The sequence below is a fragment of the Netta rufina genome (assembly GCF_964035555.1).
Source record: "Netta rufina genome assembly, chromosome: 2".
Taxonomy (NCBI): Eukaryota; Metazoa; Chordata; class Aves; order Anseriformes; family Anatidae; genus Netta; species Netta rufina.
Window position 1 is genome coordinate 42,503,002 of NC_140124.1, and position 12,780 is coordinate 42,515,781.

Sequence of the window (12,780 nt, forward strand, 5' to 3'; positions counted from 1 at the left end):
TATGATTAAGGGGACTTTTTAATTTTTATGCAAAGCTTACACGGATCTCGTGTTGCCAAAAAAAAATCAATCTGTGGCAAAGTCAAACAGTTTGAGGTGGGAGAATAGCAGATCTGGAGTCCTTCCTTTCTCGTAGCTGTCCTCAGCCTCCCACCTGAAGTGCAGAGAAGTCAGACTGGCCAACGGGGAGGCTGTGGGGGACAGCTGTCAGTCAGAAAATCCCAGCGTTCAAGCTTGGTGTGTCTCCTGTTTATACAAAGATCTTAGCTAGTGGAGACAAACTGTTAAAAGTTTTGATGAAGGGAGCTTGTTGTCTGCAACAGGGAAGCTCCACATGTATAAACCATCTCCTGCCTGAGTGCATCATTTGTCCTATCTCTTTTCTGTGTGTGCATGTTGTTGCAAAATGTGGATTACAAGTTGACTACAAGTGATATAAAGCGGCACTTGGCCAGAGGTCAGACATGACATTTGGCCTTGTGGTAGGGCAAAGCTGAGAATTTACCACCCCCAGGTGATTCTCTGTTGTTCATCACAGCTTCTCCCTCCTCATCCTCACACAGAGGTTGAAGATCTCCAGCTCAGCTGGGTGCCAAGGCTCTCAGCACCTAGCTTCTGGGAAAGCACACTTCTACAGGCATTTGTTCCTTTCTTTTTTTTCTCGTATCACTGCACACGTGGGGCTCTCCCTTCAGTACTTTGCCATAATTGTGGGAATGATGAGTGGTGGGCAGTCCCTCACATTATTTGGCATTACCCTTAAGTACCCGATCAGTCAGGGCAATTCAGTATTTGAAGTCAAAGAGCTAGACACACCTGCAATTACTTAAATCCGCAAAATTGCACCCATAGGTATTTGCAGGCACAGAAATGTTGGCATAAAATTAGAGGCCATTTCCTAAAACCTGTGCCTAAATTTTGATGATATAGTATATGAGGGGTTGTTATTTTGAAATGGATTTGCGGAAAGCAATTGAAAATCTCCAGGCATCCCATCTGTGTTTAAAGTAACAACAATAACAAAACTTTAAATTAGCATAGGAGATTTAAGACATTTCAGGAAAACATTGATTAAATCTGCCAATGAAATGAATGTGTTTGGCGAGTGACCTAATTAGTGTATACTTGGTTCTTTTTCACTGCACTGCTTACCACTAATTGCTGTTCTGCTGGTCTTCTCCTGACAAGTAAGAAAAAACAAGGATGAGGGATTTGTTGAGGAAATAGTGACATTCAGTTTTAATTCATTTGAACCTGCTGCCAAGCTTAATTATGGAACTGTGAAACGGAGACCAGGAGGCCCCCAGCCGCTTAGGTTATAGGAGACGGAGATGTTTAGTGTCTGCCTGTGTATTCGGGTAGCACTTAGTGCAGCAAGCTATAAACTTGCGCTTGCTGATGCTTAGCTGTTTTCTTTCCCCCACAGGTACAAAATCACTGCCTTTATTCCTGAAATTTAATTATTTAGCTCTAATGGCGTCAGGCCAAAACAAAATTACAGGCATTTTATTTCTTGGAGGAAAGGTTGAACAATTAATCTAGATAGTCCTGTCTTGTTTTCTGGCGTGGGTATTTTTTTTCTTTCTCGTATTCACGTTTACAAAGTAGTGATACGTGTCATTCCCCCAAAAAACCTTGGGATCCCAGATCCCTGTAGCTGAAGTCCCCCTTGCTGTAAGTACCCCTGAGCTGAGGGGCTTGTTTTGGTGATAAAATTCAATTCCTGACTCTCTCAGCAGCAGGGGATAATGTAGCTCTCCCTATTTGCATTTTGTGCTCTTAAAGGAAAAGGGCAGGATGCCTCATGAAAAGAGGGGAAATAGTTTTGGTTTTGGTTTCCTGTGGTGGAGATGGATGGATTCTTGTGAGCAGCCTGGAGGTCCCGGTTTAGAAGCTGCATGGGTTTTACACGATGTTCTGCACAAAATCTGAAAAAGAAAATAATAGTCCGTAGACCAGAATGTTTATGAGACAGTGATCAAAATAATAAGGAATAAAAACAAGCTCTGGAATTTGAGGATAGGAAAGGGTGGGGCTGGTGGGGCTTGCACTTGTTTTGAATAGGGGAAGAAGAAATGGAGATGTTTTCGTGGAGCAGCAGCATCCAGTTGGCAGCTCCTGGTCTGAATCCGTCCCGAAGGATGCTTCCAGCCAGCCTGCTGCCTTCTCCCTGGAGGAGCGGAGAAATAACTGTTTGAGCAGGGAACTGAGCCTGAGCAGCCAAACCCGGGGCTTGCATCTGCCAGGGGCAGCCGCAGCAGCCTGGCTCTGGTGGCGGGGGCCGGGGGGAGCACAGCAACAGCCTGGCCAGGAGGGAAGGGCTCCCGGTACCGACAGCTTTGGGAAGCTCATTTGTGGGAAGCTCATTTGTGCTATGGGAGGAGCTTGAGGGGGTGTCTCAGCACCCAGCCTGAGCTGCTGCAGTGACCTACACTGAAAGGTGTATCTAAATACATACATAAATATCCTGTGCTGCTTTGTTAGTGCTTGAGAAGAAAAAAAAAAAAAAGTTTTTTGCATTTTTTTTTTTTTAAGTGAGATTATAAACAAATGAAATATGTGAACATAGGTCATCAGCATAGGCTATAAACATCTACAGGGAAGAACGTAAACTGTCCAAAAGCCCAGCATGCCTGTTTTTCTGGTCTATAGCATTGCAGAGTTCTTGTAAGGATACTTGAACGCTCAAACAGCCTGGGAACTTGGCTTCCCTTGCAGCAGATTGATGTGCTTTGGACCGGTTTGCAGCCATGGAGTGATTTTGTCCTGATGTTCTGTGTGTGGTGGAGAGATGTGTCGGGAGCAGGGAGGGCCAGAAAGATACTTGGAATGAGAACTAGCTTGTGGGAAGGAAAATGAGCAGCTTTGCAGTGATGCAAGTAGTATTAACGCTAGAATGCATAATGGACTGCTGAAGGTGCGATTTTTTTCATTGTTTTTGTCTTGAGACTCTTGTTGCATCTATGATATGCTTATAGCCATTTGCACCCACTGAATACACGTTTAAGAAACATCCATAGCTTTAAATATTATGGACCAATGTTCATCTTCAATAATCTACTACGTTAGATATATCTGATCCCTACAGTATAACACCAGAATATTCCTGCGCATTCCAGTTTATATTTACAAGCAGTGCTAACTTAGGTGGGAATACTTACTGTGCTGTCTAGGAAGTTATATTAAAAATCACTTCCCTTCTATTACTGCATACATGAATACTGCACTGTGCACTGATGATAAATATCAAATTCCAACTCTATTATCTGTTTTTTAAGGTCAGTGTTAAAACTTATTTTTGTGCTGTCACCTCCTAGTTCTCTGGCATGAGCATGGTAAGAAATAAAAAGAAATTTCATGTCCTGAAAAGAGCACTTTGCTCCCTGAGAAATAATTTGCACTGTGTTTGATCCAAGCCACCCCATGACTTCCCAGCGCATTGCAGGTTTCCCATTTGGCAGCTCTGGCTTCTTGTCAGGATTTCTCCTTTAGCAAAATTGAAGTTGCATCTGATCTGCTGCTCTCCCAAAGGGCAAAGGCACTGCAGGAATCCAGGCAGGGCTCTTGTTCTCATGGAGCAGGTTTTTTGGTTCAAAACAGCATCAGCTTCGCTGCTGCTCTGCAGCTTGGAGAACAGGGCAAAGCAACCTGCCATGGAGAACCAGCTGGTTTCAAGATGGTACACTCCGCAGAAAAGCATTAAATGGGAGAAACTGAATAGGTAAAACAACCTTCCCCCCAGTGGCCAAACTCCAGTGCACTGTTTTCATGGCAGTGTTTATATAGATGCTGTCCTAATATACAGTTGTTCAGGCTTTCCTTCAATTTGTAATAATGTCCTACCAAAAACCAACTGAGGACAGAGGAGAAAGGTTCAGATCTTGACTTTGTTATCAAAATAGCGCTTTTTGTAATCATTAAGTCAGCATTTTCTTTAGCAATCTTGGTGTTTTTATATATATATAGTTTTCACTTTCTTAAAACTTTACAAATAAGTTTTAAGCCAAGAAAAAAAAAATCCATGTGCACAATTTTCTTTCAGCATTGAGCTAACCCCTGCATAGAGCAATGTATACATACTGAAATAATAGAGTTGTTTATATCTTGGGGCAAGGTGATCAGAGGCACGGATTCCCATATATAGATGGGGTTCACAGAGCAAGAAGGCCTCACACGAGGAGGAAGAAAGGCTGGCAAGAGAAATAGAAATGGATACGGCAGGAAAGCATATCTGTGGTTGCCTCCTGTATTATGTGTATTGACCTAGTAAATGGAGATGTCTGCAAAGGAGCTGCAATGCTATAAATATGCTTGTGCCAATATTATTAAAGCTTTCAGGCAGTTCAGCTCTATCCGTACGGCTTCCAGGGGAGACGCCAGAGAGGTGGCCCCTGGCCATGGCTTGTCCGAGCAGCACGTGCCTACCTGTCCTGTAATCGCTTAGGAAGATGTAGGCTGGGATTTTCAAAGGATTCCCTGGGTGGATTGTGAAATCTGCACAGCTGCCTGAATAGCTGCTTGGTGAGATTTTTAAATCTTCCTAACTCTGTTGAAATCTTTATGAGTAAGACTTAAGTGCTGCTGAAGATCAGAGATAGTTAAGTGCTCAGAAGTTGTGTCAAGTCCATTTTTTGTGTCCTCCCTGCCCTCCTTTGTATCTCTAGATAAATAAAAATACTTCCACAGCTGTTGATACCCAGCAGGGGCTTAACAGCACTAGTCCTGTTTCAGCATCGAGTCTTGCTTGCTGAGGGGAAAAAATGAAGAGGGAGGCAGTGAGGGAAGAAGATGGGAAGGGACTATCTGATTAATCAGCTATTGCAAGTGTTGGCACTTGGAAAGCCACTTATAAAAGGAGAGGATTGCTCCTTGCCCATCTGTAAGGTGCACCACCACTAAGCTGATGTTCAGATGATGCCCTGCAGCAGCTCCTGGTAGGGACCTGGCCCTCGTTCCAGCAGCCAGGGTGGCAGGACAAAAGGGATGGGGTTTAGCTGTCTGTGGCTTGGTTATCCTACCATCTTCTGGAGCTACCTGGTGGTTGCTTGTATAGCACAGGCTGTAATTTCTTCTGTAACTGCTTCTATGTGCTGGAAGCCTGCTGCAGGCTCCCTGGCCCCAGCCTGCGGCAGAGACCCATGACCTCATATGAACCTTGCATGACCCATGAGCTTGTATGAAGCTTCATCCTCACGTGTGTTCAAGGAACAGGAAAAGGGAGTTGTTTCCTCACAATCCAAACAATTAAGCCATATGCTGTAGCTTTGTATGTCAGCTGTCTGCTAGGGTAGGTCTTCTGGAGAGACTACTTCTACATGGACATGTACTGCAGAATGGATACTGACAGTATCACAGGTGGAGACATCCTTCTGCGTGGGGAGGACAGTGGCTGCTCACCCAGGCAGGCAGTAGGGTCTGTGCCTTCTCCTGTGGAAGAGATGGGGCAGGGCTCCACAGCATCAAGGCTCTGCCAGAGAGGAACCTCTTGTCTGCAGGGACAGGCAAAGGGCTGCCATCTGTCCCCTCTGCTCCCTGCAGGCTGAAGCCTCAGGTGCTTGCGTTTCTTTAGACCCCATCATGTTCAGGAAGAAAGGCAAGAGAAACAGAGGTGTGACAGCTGGTGGTGGTAGTGCTGCCAGAAGGCAATGAGAATGGAAAACACGGCCTTTAAGAAAAGAACTCTTGACCTATGATGATAACACAGATGATAATGAAAATGTCTATTTATTGTTTATTTTTTTTTTCTTTTTTAGGTTACGGTTTTGTAGATTTTGACAGTCCGGCAGCAGCACAGAAAGCAGTAGCATCTCTCAAAGCAAATGGCGTGCAGGCACAGATGGCAAAGGTAAGAGCACCCGTGCTATTACAGGTTTATCTGATCTGTGTGATGAAATTTCCAACAGTTCATTTTGCTCCGGGTTTTCTTCGGTTTTTGGATTGCTTATTTCATTATTCATACTTGGTTCCAGTGCCTCATTCATCCTATGGTGTCTGTACTCTCATGTGAGGGGTTCTGCTCTGATTCCCTCTCTCCCCCTCCCCTGGGAGAGGGTTATAAGATCCAGAGTGCTGGAGAGGTGGAGAGGTTGGGAATGCCTTTGTGCTGACGGCACTGTGAAAGATTTGTGCTTTCTTTGCCTTGGAGTTGTGTCTGTTTGGTTCCTTTCCCTTGCAGTAGTCATTCTCAAAGGATTTTGATGGGTCTCTTGGAAGGTTGATTAAGCATATGGAAAATTTGTTTTTATCTGCCTTAGTTTGGCCTCTTCTGTCCCTTTACTTTAAGTGTGTAAGTGGAATTGCTTGAAAGACAATATCTGCTGCAGATTGTCTGAAGGTCACTAGTGTGTTGCTCAGAGAGGTTGCAGGAGCTGGGCTTTGCATCTCGTAGCAATCATTCAGTGAGGTGAAATACTCCATTTCTGGGAACACCCTTTGTCACCAAGTAAAGGGGCTGCAGGGGTTATGGTAAACGATTATCGTGTGCTCCAGCTGTTGCCTTTCTGAAGGCATAACTGTGTGGCTTTGGGCTTTAGACAGTGTCGGCTGGCAAAAATAGCTGTTGCTTTGTACTTTCAAAATGCCTTGCCTTAGAATCACTAAAAGCCCTTAATATTGCCTGAGTTTGTCTCTGCGGAAATGACAGCAGCCTAGAATCTCAGACAGCAAAAACAAACAGGTAATTATGAAAACAGAGTCAAACCAAGAAATGATCCCAACACTTGAACATTTCCATCTAAAGGAATACTGATCATTTAAACCTTTGATTTTTCAGCAATATCATACTATTTTTTTTTTCTTTCTTAAAACATACAAATAGAAAACCATTTGTGGTAAAGGAGGGTCTCTTGCCTTCTACTGAATTACTCTCGCAATGCCTTAAAGTAACTCAATATGATCCATGTATCTCTGTTTAATAGTGCCCCACAATGCAAGCTATGCTGTTTTATTGGCTCTTAGTTTTTATTGACATGTAGCGATAAAAAATATCTGCTTCAAATGGATAAAAGATGGCAAGCTGAAGAAAGTGAACACCTACTAAGGACTGTGCTATTTTTTTCCCTCATATATACTGTGTCTCCTTGCTAAAATACAGGCAATTCGATGTGTTAGTCAAGCTGCAAAAGGGAAACCAAAGACAGGAGATATGTTTTGTGCTGCTGGTTGATCTCAAATCGCTGTTTCTGGGGAGGACTAAACCTCTAACTACATAAATCTATACAGTTGTGGATTTAAAATTAGAGATTTAAAGGTTAAGATTTAAAGATAAATCTATATCTAGTATTTTTAGGACATAGCTATCGTGATTCAGAACAGTGAACAATTTCAGCGCTTGCATGTGTGGAAATATCAAAACCAGAAGGTGACTTAAATCTTGTGTTTTGGAATGCCCACTGCTTCTGGGGCTGCTGTGTCTGATGCTTTTGGAGTGGGAAGGGCTGTACTAACCACTAAGGTTTGTTTTCTGGGAGCTCTGCGGCTGGAACCATTTGTGATTTTTGAGGAGGCTGGCGTGCATACTTCTGTTTGCATAAGGATGACTGTATTTTTAATATTTAGCCGTGGTGCCTGGGATCCCAGATAGGTCCTTTTTAGCGTGTTTGGTAATTCAAGATAAATATACAACCGACTTTTCCTATCTCTGAAAAAATCGAAAAGTATTTAGAAAAGCCTGGATTCGAAGGAAGTTGAGACGACTCCACACAAAGTACCTCACATTGTGGAGAAGTCAGGAGCCTGGGAAAGCAAATCTATCTGGAGAAACAAGTTAGCTCTTGCAGATGCTGGAAGCCAAGTTGCATAACAGGATTGAAAGACAGTGCTACCTGCCAGTGTCTGAACTAACAGTGGGGGCTCAGAAGAGCATTGATGAAAGAGGTAGAAGAAGAGTTTATCCTCTATTCTGGAAATGTATCAAGAGCAGTTTTGTTTCAAGAACTGATTTAATTAGTGGTAAATGGTAGTAATCTCATGAAATCTAAGAAAAAAGTTTGTGTGAAAAAATTACCTAAAGCTTTCGCGTGCCATACAGTCACGAACCAGAGTTGGCATCCTGTATTTTCTGTTCTGCATTCCTAAACAGTGAAACTGCCCCTGTGCGGAGCATGGTAATCTGCATTCAACAAACGTCAAAAACCTCAGCCCAGTCACGAATGCTTTTGAATGAAGGTGAAAGAGGCATTGGCCAGCTTTTGCCATGGGCTGGCCTTATCCAGCAGTGAGAGAAAGTATGCTGAAATGGTGGTGTATTCTGTGATGTTTTCCTGGAGAGAGATCTTGCTCGGAAAGAGCAGCTCTTTTTCAGTTTTAACACAATATAATTTTTCCTCATAGAAATCCAGGAATCTTCTTTGAAAAACAAAGCAGAGCTGAACCCCCCACCCATGTTGGCTAGCTGAAGTATCTTGTGGATACTTGAGTAAAGTATACTCATTTTATTGATGCTTAAATACAGCCACCTCCCTCATTTTTATAGCATTTGGACACCCTTTTGGCTGATTTTGTTTCATAGTGCTGCCTCTGGAAGAAGGTTAAACTTTGGTGGATCAATGCTCCAAGTCCCATCACTGTTAGAAAACTTGTTCTGTCGAGGCTAATACTCGCTCTAACCCAGTGCAGGGAAAAACATCATTAAACGTGTTCAGATCTCTCATTTTGTTCTCTTGGATAGCATTCAGCCTAGTGCAGAGCAGTCAGGAGAGGATTCAGCAGAGGGAGAGGAACAGCAGTGTTATGTGTGCGGAGGTAGCGATGGTGGCTGGGAGCTGAGGTCTTGTGGGCCTGGGGACAGCTGCCCTCCTGCTGGGATAGGGACGTTCCAGCCTACACGAGATCCAGATTTCCTTATATATTTGTGCTCTCTCCTTGCTTCTTCAGGATTTTCCTCACATACGTACTCAAAGTCGAAGTTTTGACAGCTGCCACTGTGTTACCTCTAGTGATGTTCATTTAAGTTGCCCATCGTTAGCAAAAGTGCTTATTAACAGTTCAATTTATTGAGAAAAATTAATGCTATGGAGCTACTGACTGATAGTTTCTTATCTGGCCTGGCTTATTTCATATATGCTTCCTGGTTGCCTTTGGAAACAACTCAGGCATGCGGATTCACTTATGTGTGTGTGATTGTCCAGGCTCCTAGAGTCTTTTTTTTATTATTTTTTTTTTTAGTGGTGGTGTTTTTTTGTTTTCCTGCTAAAAATGGCACAACTGATATGCCACCAGATAACCTGATAATCTCACAGAAATAGTTGATTTCTTTCTTTTTTTTTTTTTTTGTGCTAGTATCTGCACAAGCACGACACAGACAAGATGATGTTTGTATGCACGATTTCTGTATCGCTTTTGTTTTTCTTTTTCCATGTGCTCCTTCCATGCATTTTCTTGAAAAATGTTACAGAAAGAACATGAAATCTTAATAAGGAGAACTTCAGTAGCACGTGAGTTGGCCCACGTAAGTAGTCAAGAAAGGTAGCGTACCACATGAAAAACATAAGTGTTCCAATAAAATCTGTAGCCACGTCTATTTTGGCATTTGCAATAGTCATTTGCCCTGAATTGTACATATTTATAGTGAGATTTCTTTGTCTGTTTTGTTGGTAAGCTTTTGGTGATGCTGAGGAGTCTGAATTCAGCTGAAGACTTGAGAGAAGTTAGTTGTCTAACTTGTGAGATTCTGAACTTGAGTCAATCCTGAAACTGGTGGACTGTGCTATTGTAGGATTGTTTTATATCTTCACAGACACCTTACCATATTTTTATTTCTAGTTCACTATACAGTTATGCAAAGTGGAACTTCTGGCAATGATGGGTCCTTGCAAAGAGTTTATAGTAGTTTCTGTAGTACCTAGCAGCTGAAAGAAACACATTTATCAAGAAAGTGTTTTTAATCCTGTTGCTATTCCAAGTGCGTGTATAAGGATTAAAAAATATATTTGATGCGTATCTTGTCTGGGTTTTGCTTTTTGTATGTAATACTGCCGTTAGACGTCCTTATCACCTGTGTCAGAAAGGTGGACACTAAAGAAATATTTAATTGCCAGTGGTGGTTGTCTAAATTCAAGGAACATTTCTCTACTACTCTGCTACAATAATTTCCATCCAGAGGGTACGCGGAACGATCTGGTTCTGACAAAGGGCTATGTCAATAGACTCTGATGTGTTTTGCTCGATGAAGGAAATACAGAATAGGATTTTGCTTCTTGTGTGATATTTTTCTCATCTCTCCATCGTTCAGAAGCTTAAACACAGGGAGCATTCACCATCCAGGTGAAACATAAAAAGGAGACATTTACACAGAACAGAGCCAAGTATGAGAGCTTGTGAAGAGGAGCGGAGACCTGGTTGCTCTAGAGTTATACAGATATATACAGATTGTCTCCAAGGACCAAGGAAAAGGAAATCCCACAGAAGAATCTTACTTGTTTTCCAGGCTTTTGCATTGGTTTCAGGAATTGCTCTTGTATGAATCGGCTGACCAAATCAGTCTGTTCTCCCTTTTCATTTTTCAGCTTTATTTTCTCACCTTTTTCAGTCACTCCCCCTTTTTCTCTGACATAAATCAGTACTCTGGATGATGGTTACAATGAAAACTGCAGTAAAGGGGAAGACTCTCCAGTGAAAGCTTCTTATCCTAATACTTTTTTAATCTTGATTTTTAATGGAAAATTCTGGTTCTCTATATTTTACAATTAAATATACATGAAAATATTTCATAAAAATGCAATCCTTACAAAAATGAAATACGGTCTAAACAGGGAACATCTGATACATCGAATCCCACAGTTTCGTAATTCAATTCACAATTGAAATGTCTGAAAACTTTAGCAAAGTAAACTTGAGGATATTATCTGTTTTGCATATTTGGACAATGTGGATAACAGCCTTATTGACTGTGTTAACTTTCCTTCTGATACCAAAGCTGGATGCTAGGATTTAGAGTTCAATATTGAAATTGTCAGGCTTTGTTTTAATCCCATTCTTTAATTTTCTGATCCTCCCTCCCCCTTCCCGAAACAAACTGTTCTATGAAGTCAAATATTTGTATTGGCTCTTTGAAATGATTTTCTTCATTTGCTGTGGGAGCCCAAGCTGGTGACTCTCTGGAGGCTCCATTGGGCTTGGCCATGTAGGAGCAGCTGAGAACTGCGCCGTGCTGCTTCTGGCCCACTTCCATGGCTTTTCTGAAAGAAATCCATGTCCATGCGTGGGCTGTGGTTTCGTCGCTTGTCAAAGTTTGGCACAACTGAGTTTGTCTGTGCAGGTGCTTTGCCGTGAGTGCTCCTTGTTATCTTGCTGAGATGTTAAGTATCTCACCCAGCGCTTATGCACAGTGTGTGTCTGACACTGAGCTGAATCAATAACAACCCTGGGTTAAATTACAATGAAAAATTATAGCTGGTAACAAGTGAAAGATGGTTCAGTTCAGATCTGTAAATTAGAGATGCCAGTGTCTTTTTTTCCTCTTTCTTCTATCAAGTCAACCATGCCAACGGAGTCCTATAGAAGCAGTAGCTACAAGCCCAATGGTTTCACATAGTGACATTTACAAAGATATGCCCTCCTCATCCTCTTGCCTCTTTACCTGTTTCTGTTTTGCATGAACTGTCTTTTACTCTTCTGATGGGGACTGATAATTTCCCAGTTTTTAAGTGCTGGTTTTGTAAATAAAGAATGTCTTTTGTTCATTAAAGAATAGTGATCAAAGAAGAAAAAGACACTGAAGAGATACTGATTTTTTTTATTTTATTTTTTTTTAATTTTTTTTTGTGGTAGGTTTTATCACAACAATTTTCAGGAAGATTTGCTTTTCCAAACTTTTTTTTGTGATGAAACATAGTCTAAATTCAGGAATCAAATCACAAATGTGCTATAGCAGAGTGCTAACTTTTTAAGTCTCAGAAAATGGGAAGCAGTAGATGACCCAGTCTCTTGAGCTTCCTAGACAACTAAGACTAAAGCAGTGAGCAGCTTTTTAACAACAGCTAATGTTGTTACAGACAGACTGGAATGATAGCAAAGATACATGACCCTATTGGAACAACTTCATAGTCTGTTTAGCCTGGAAAACATGTCAGGCTCCGATCTGAGAACTATATGGTAGCCAGTATGAAATGAGCTTATGGTTGTGTTCCTGCTTTTTGATGCTCATTTGCAAGCCAACATAGAATGCATTTACTTGAAAGTTTAATATCCCCAGGATTAGTTGATGTTCAAATCCTACTGTCCCTTCACACTTGCATGCATTTCTCCTGGAATCGTGTAGGTCAGTGTGAAGCAGGACGTGTGTCGGCAATGCTTGTATCGCACCTGCCAAATGTATACACAAAAAATTTCTTTGGGGGTTTTCAGAAGTGCTTAACTTAGCATAATTCTACTCTCCTGGAAGTGAATGGGACTTTGCTGTTGATTAATGGAAAGGAATTAGGTCAGTGCTATGTTCCTTTGTTCCCAAAAATCTTAGCTCAGCACCTTTCTTAACCACTAAGTTAGCTTAGAAAAATCTTATGGCACATACAATCATGTTTATTCTCTAGCTATCACCTCAAATAGACCTTGCCCATGGTATTTTCCTTCCCTTTTCAATTGCTGCTTTAGTTTCTAGATTGACTTGATCTTTTTCTTGCTGTAACTTCATCTAAGATTAAAACATTCCTCTGCCTTTGAAAATTGCAATGTAAATAATCGGTAAATATATCCACCTCCATGCTACTAACGCCCTGCACCACAGAACAGATGCTGATAAGTGAAGGACGTAGCCAGCATTTAGGCTGAAGAATAGTGGAA

The 12,780-nt window shown here is 41.8% G+C and overlaps 1 protein-coding gene across 4 annotated transcripts in view; it reads left to right on the forward strand.

Annotated features, from left to right (window-relative positions):
- RBMS3 (RNA binding motif single stranded interacting protein 3) overlaps positions 1-12,780 on the forward strand; it is a gene marked incomplete at its 3' end in the record, with an annotated part of 439,432 nt that overhangs the window by 173,719 nt on the left and 252,933 nt on the right. For all 4 annotated transcript variants that reach the window (XM_084281840.1, XM_084281842.1, XM_084281841.1 and 1 more), the window contains exon 4: positions 5,754-5,845. In XM_084281840.1, coding sequence (XP_084137966.1) covers positions 5,754-5,845 — 92 coding nt within the window. The remainder of the gene's footprint in view (positions 1-5,753; positions 5,846-12,780) is intronic.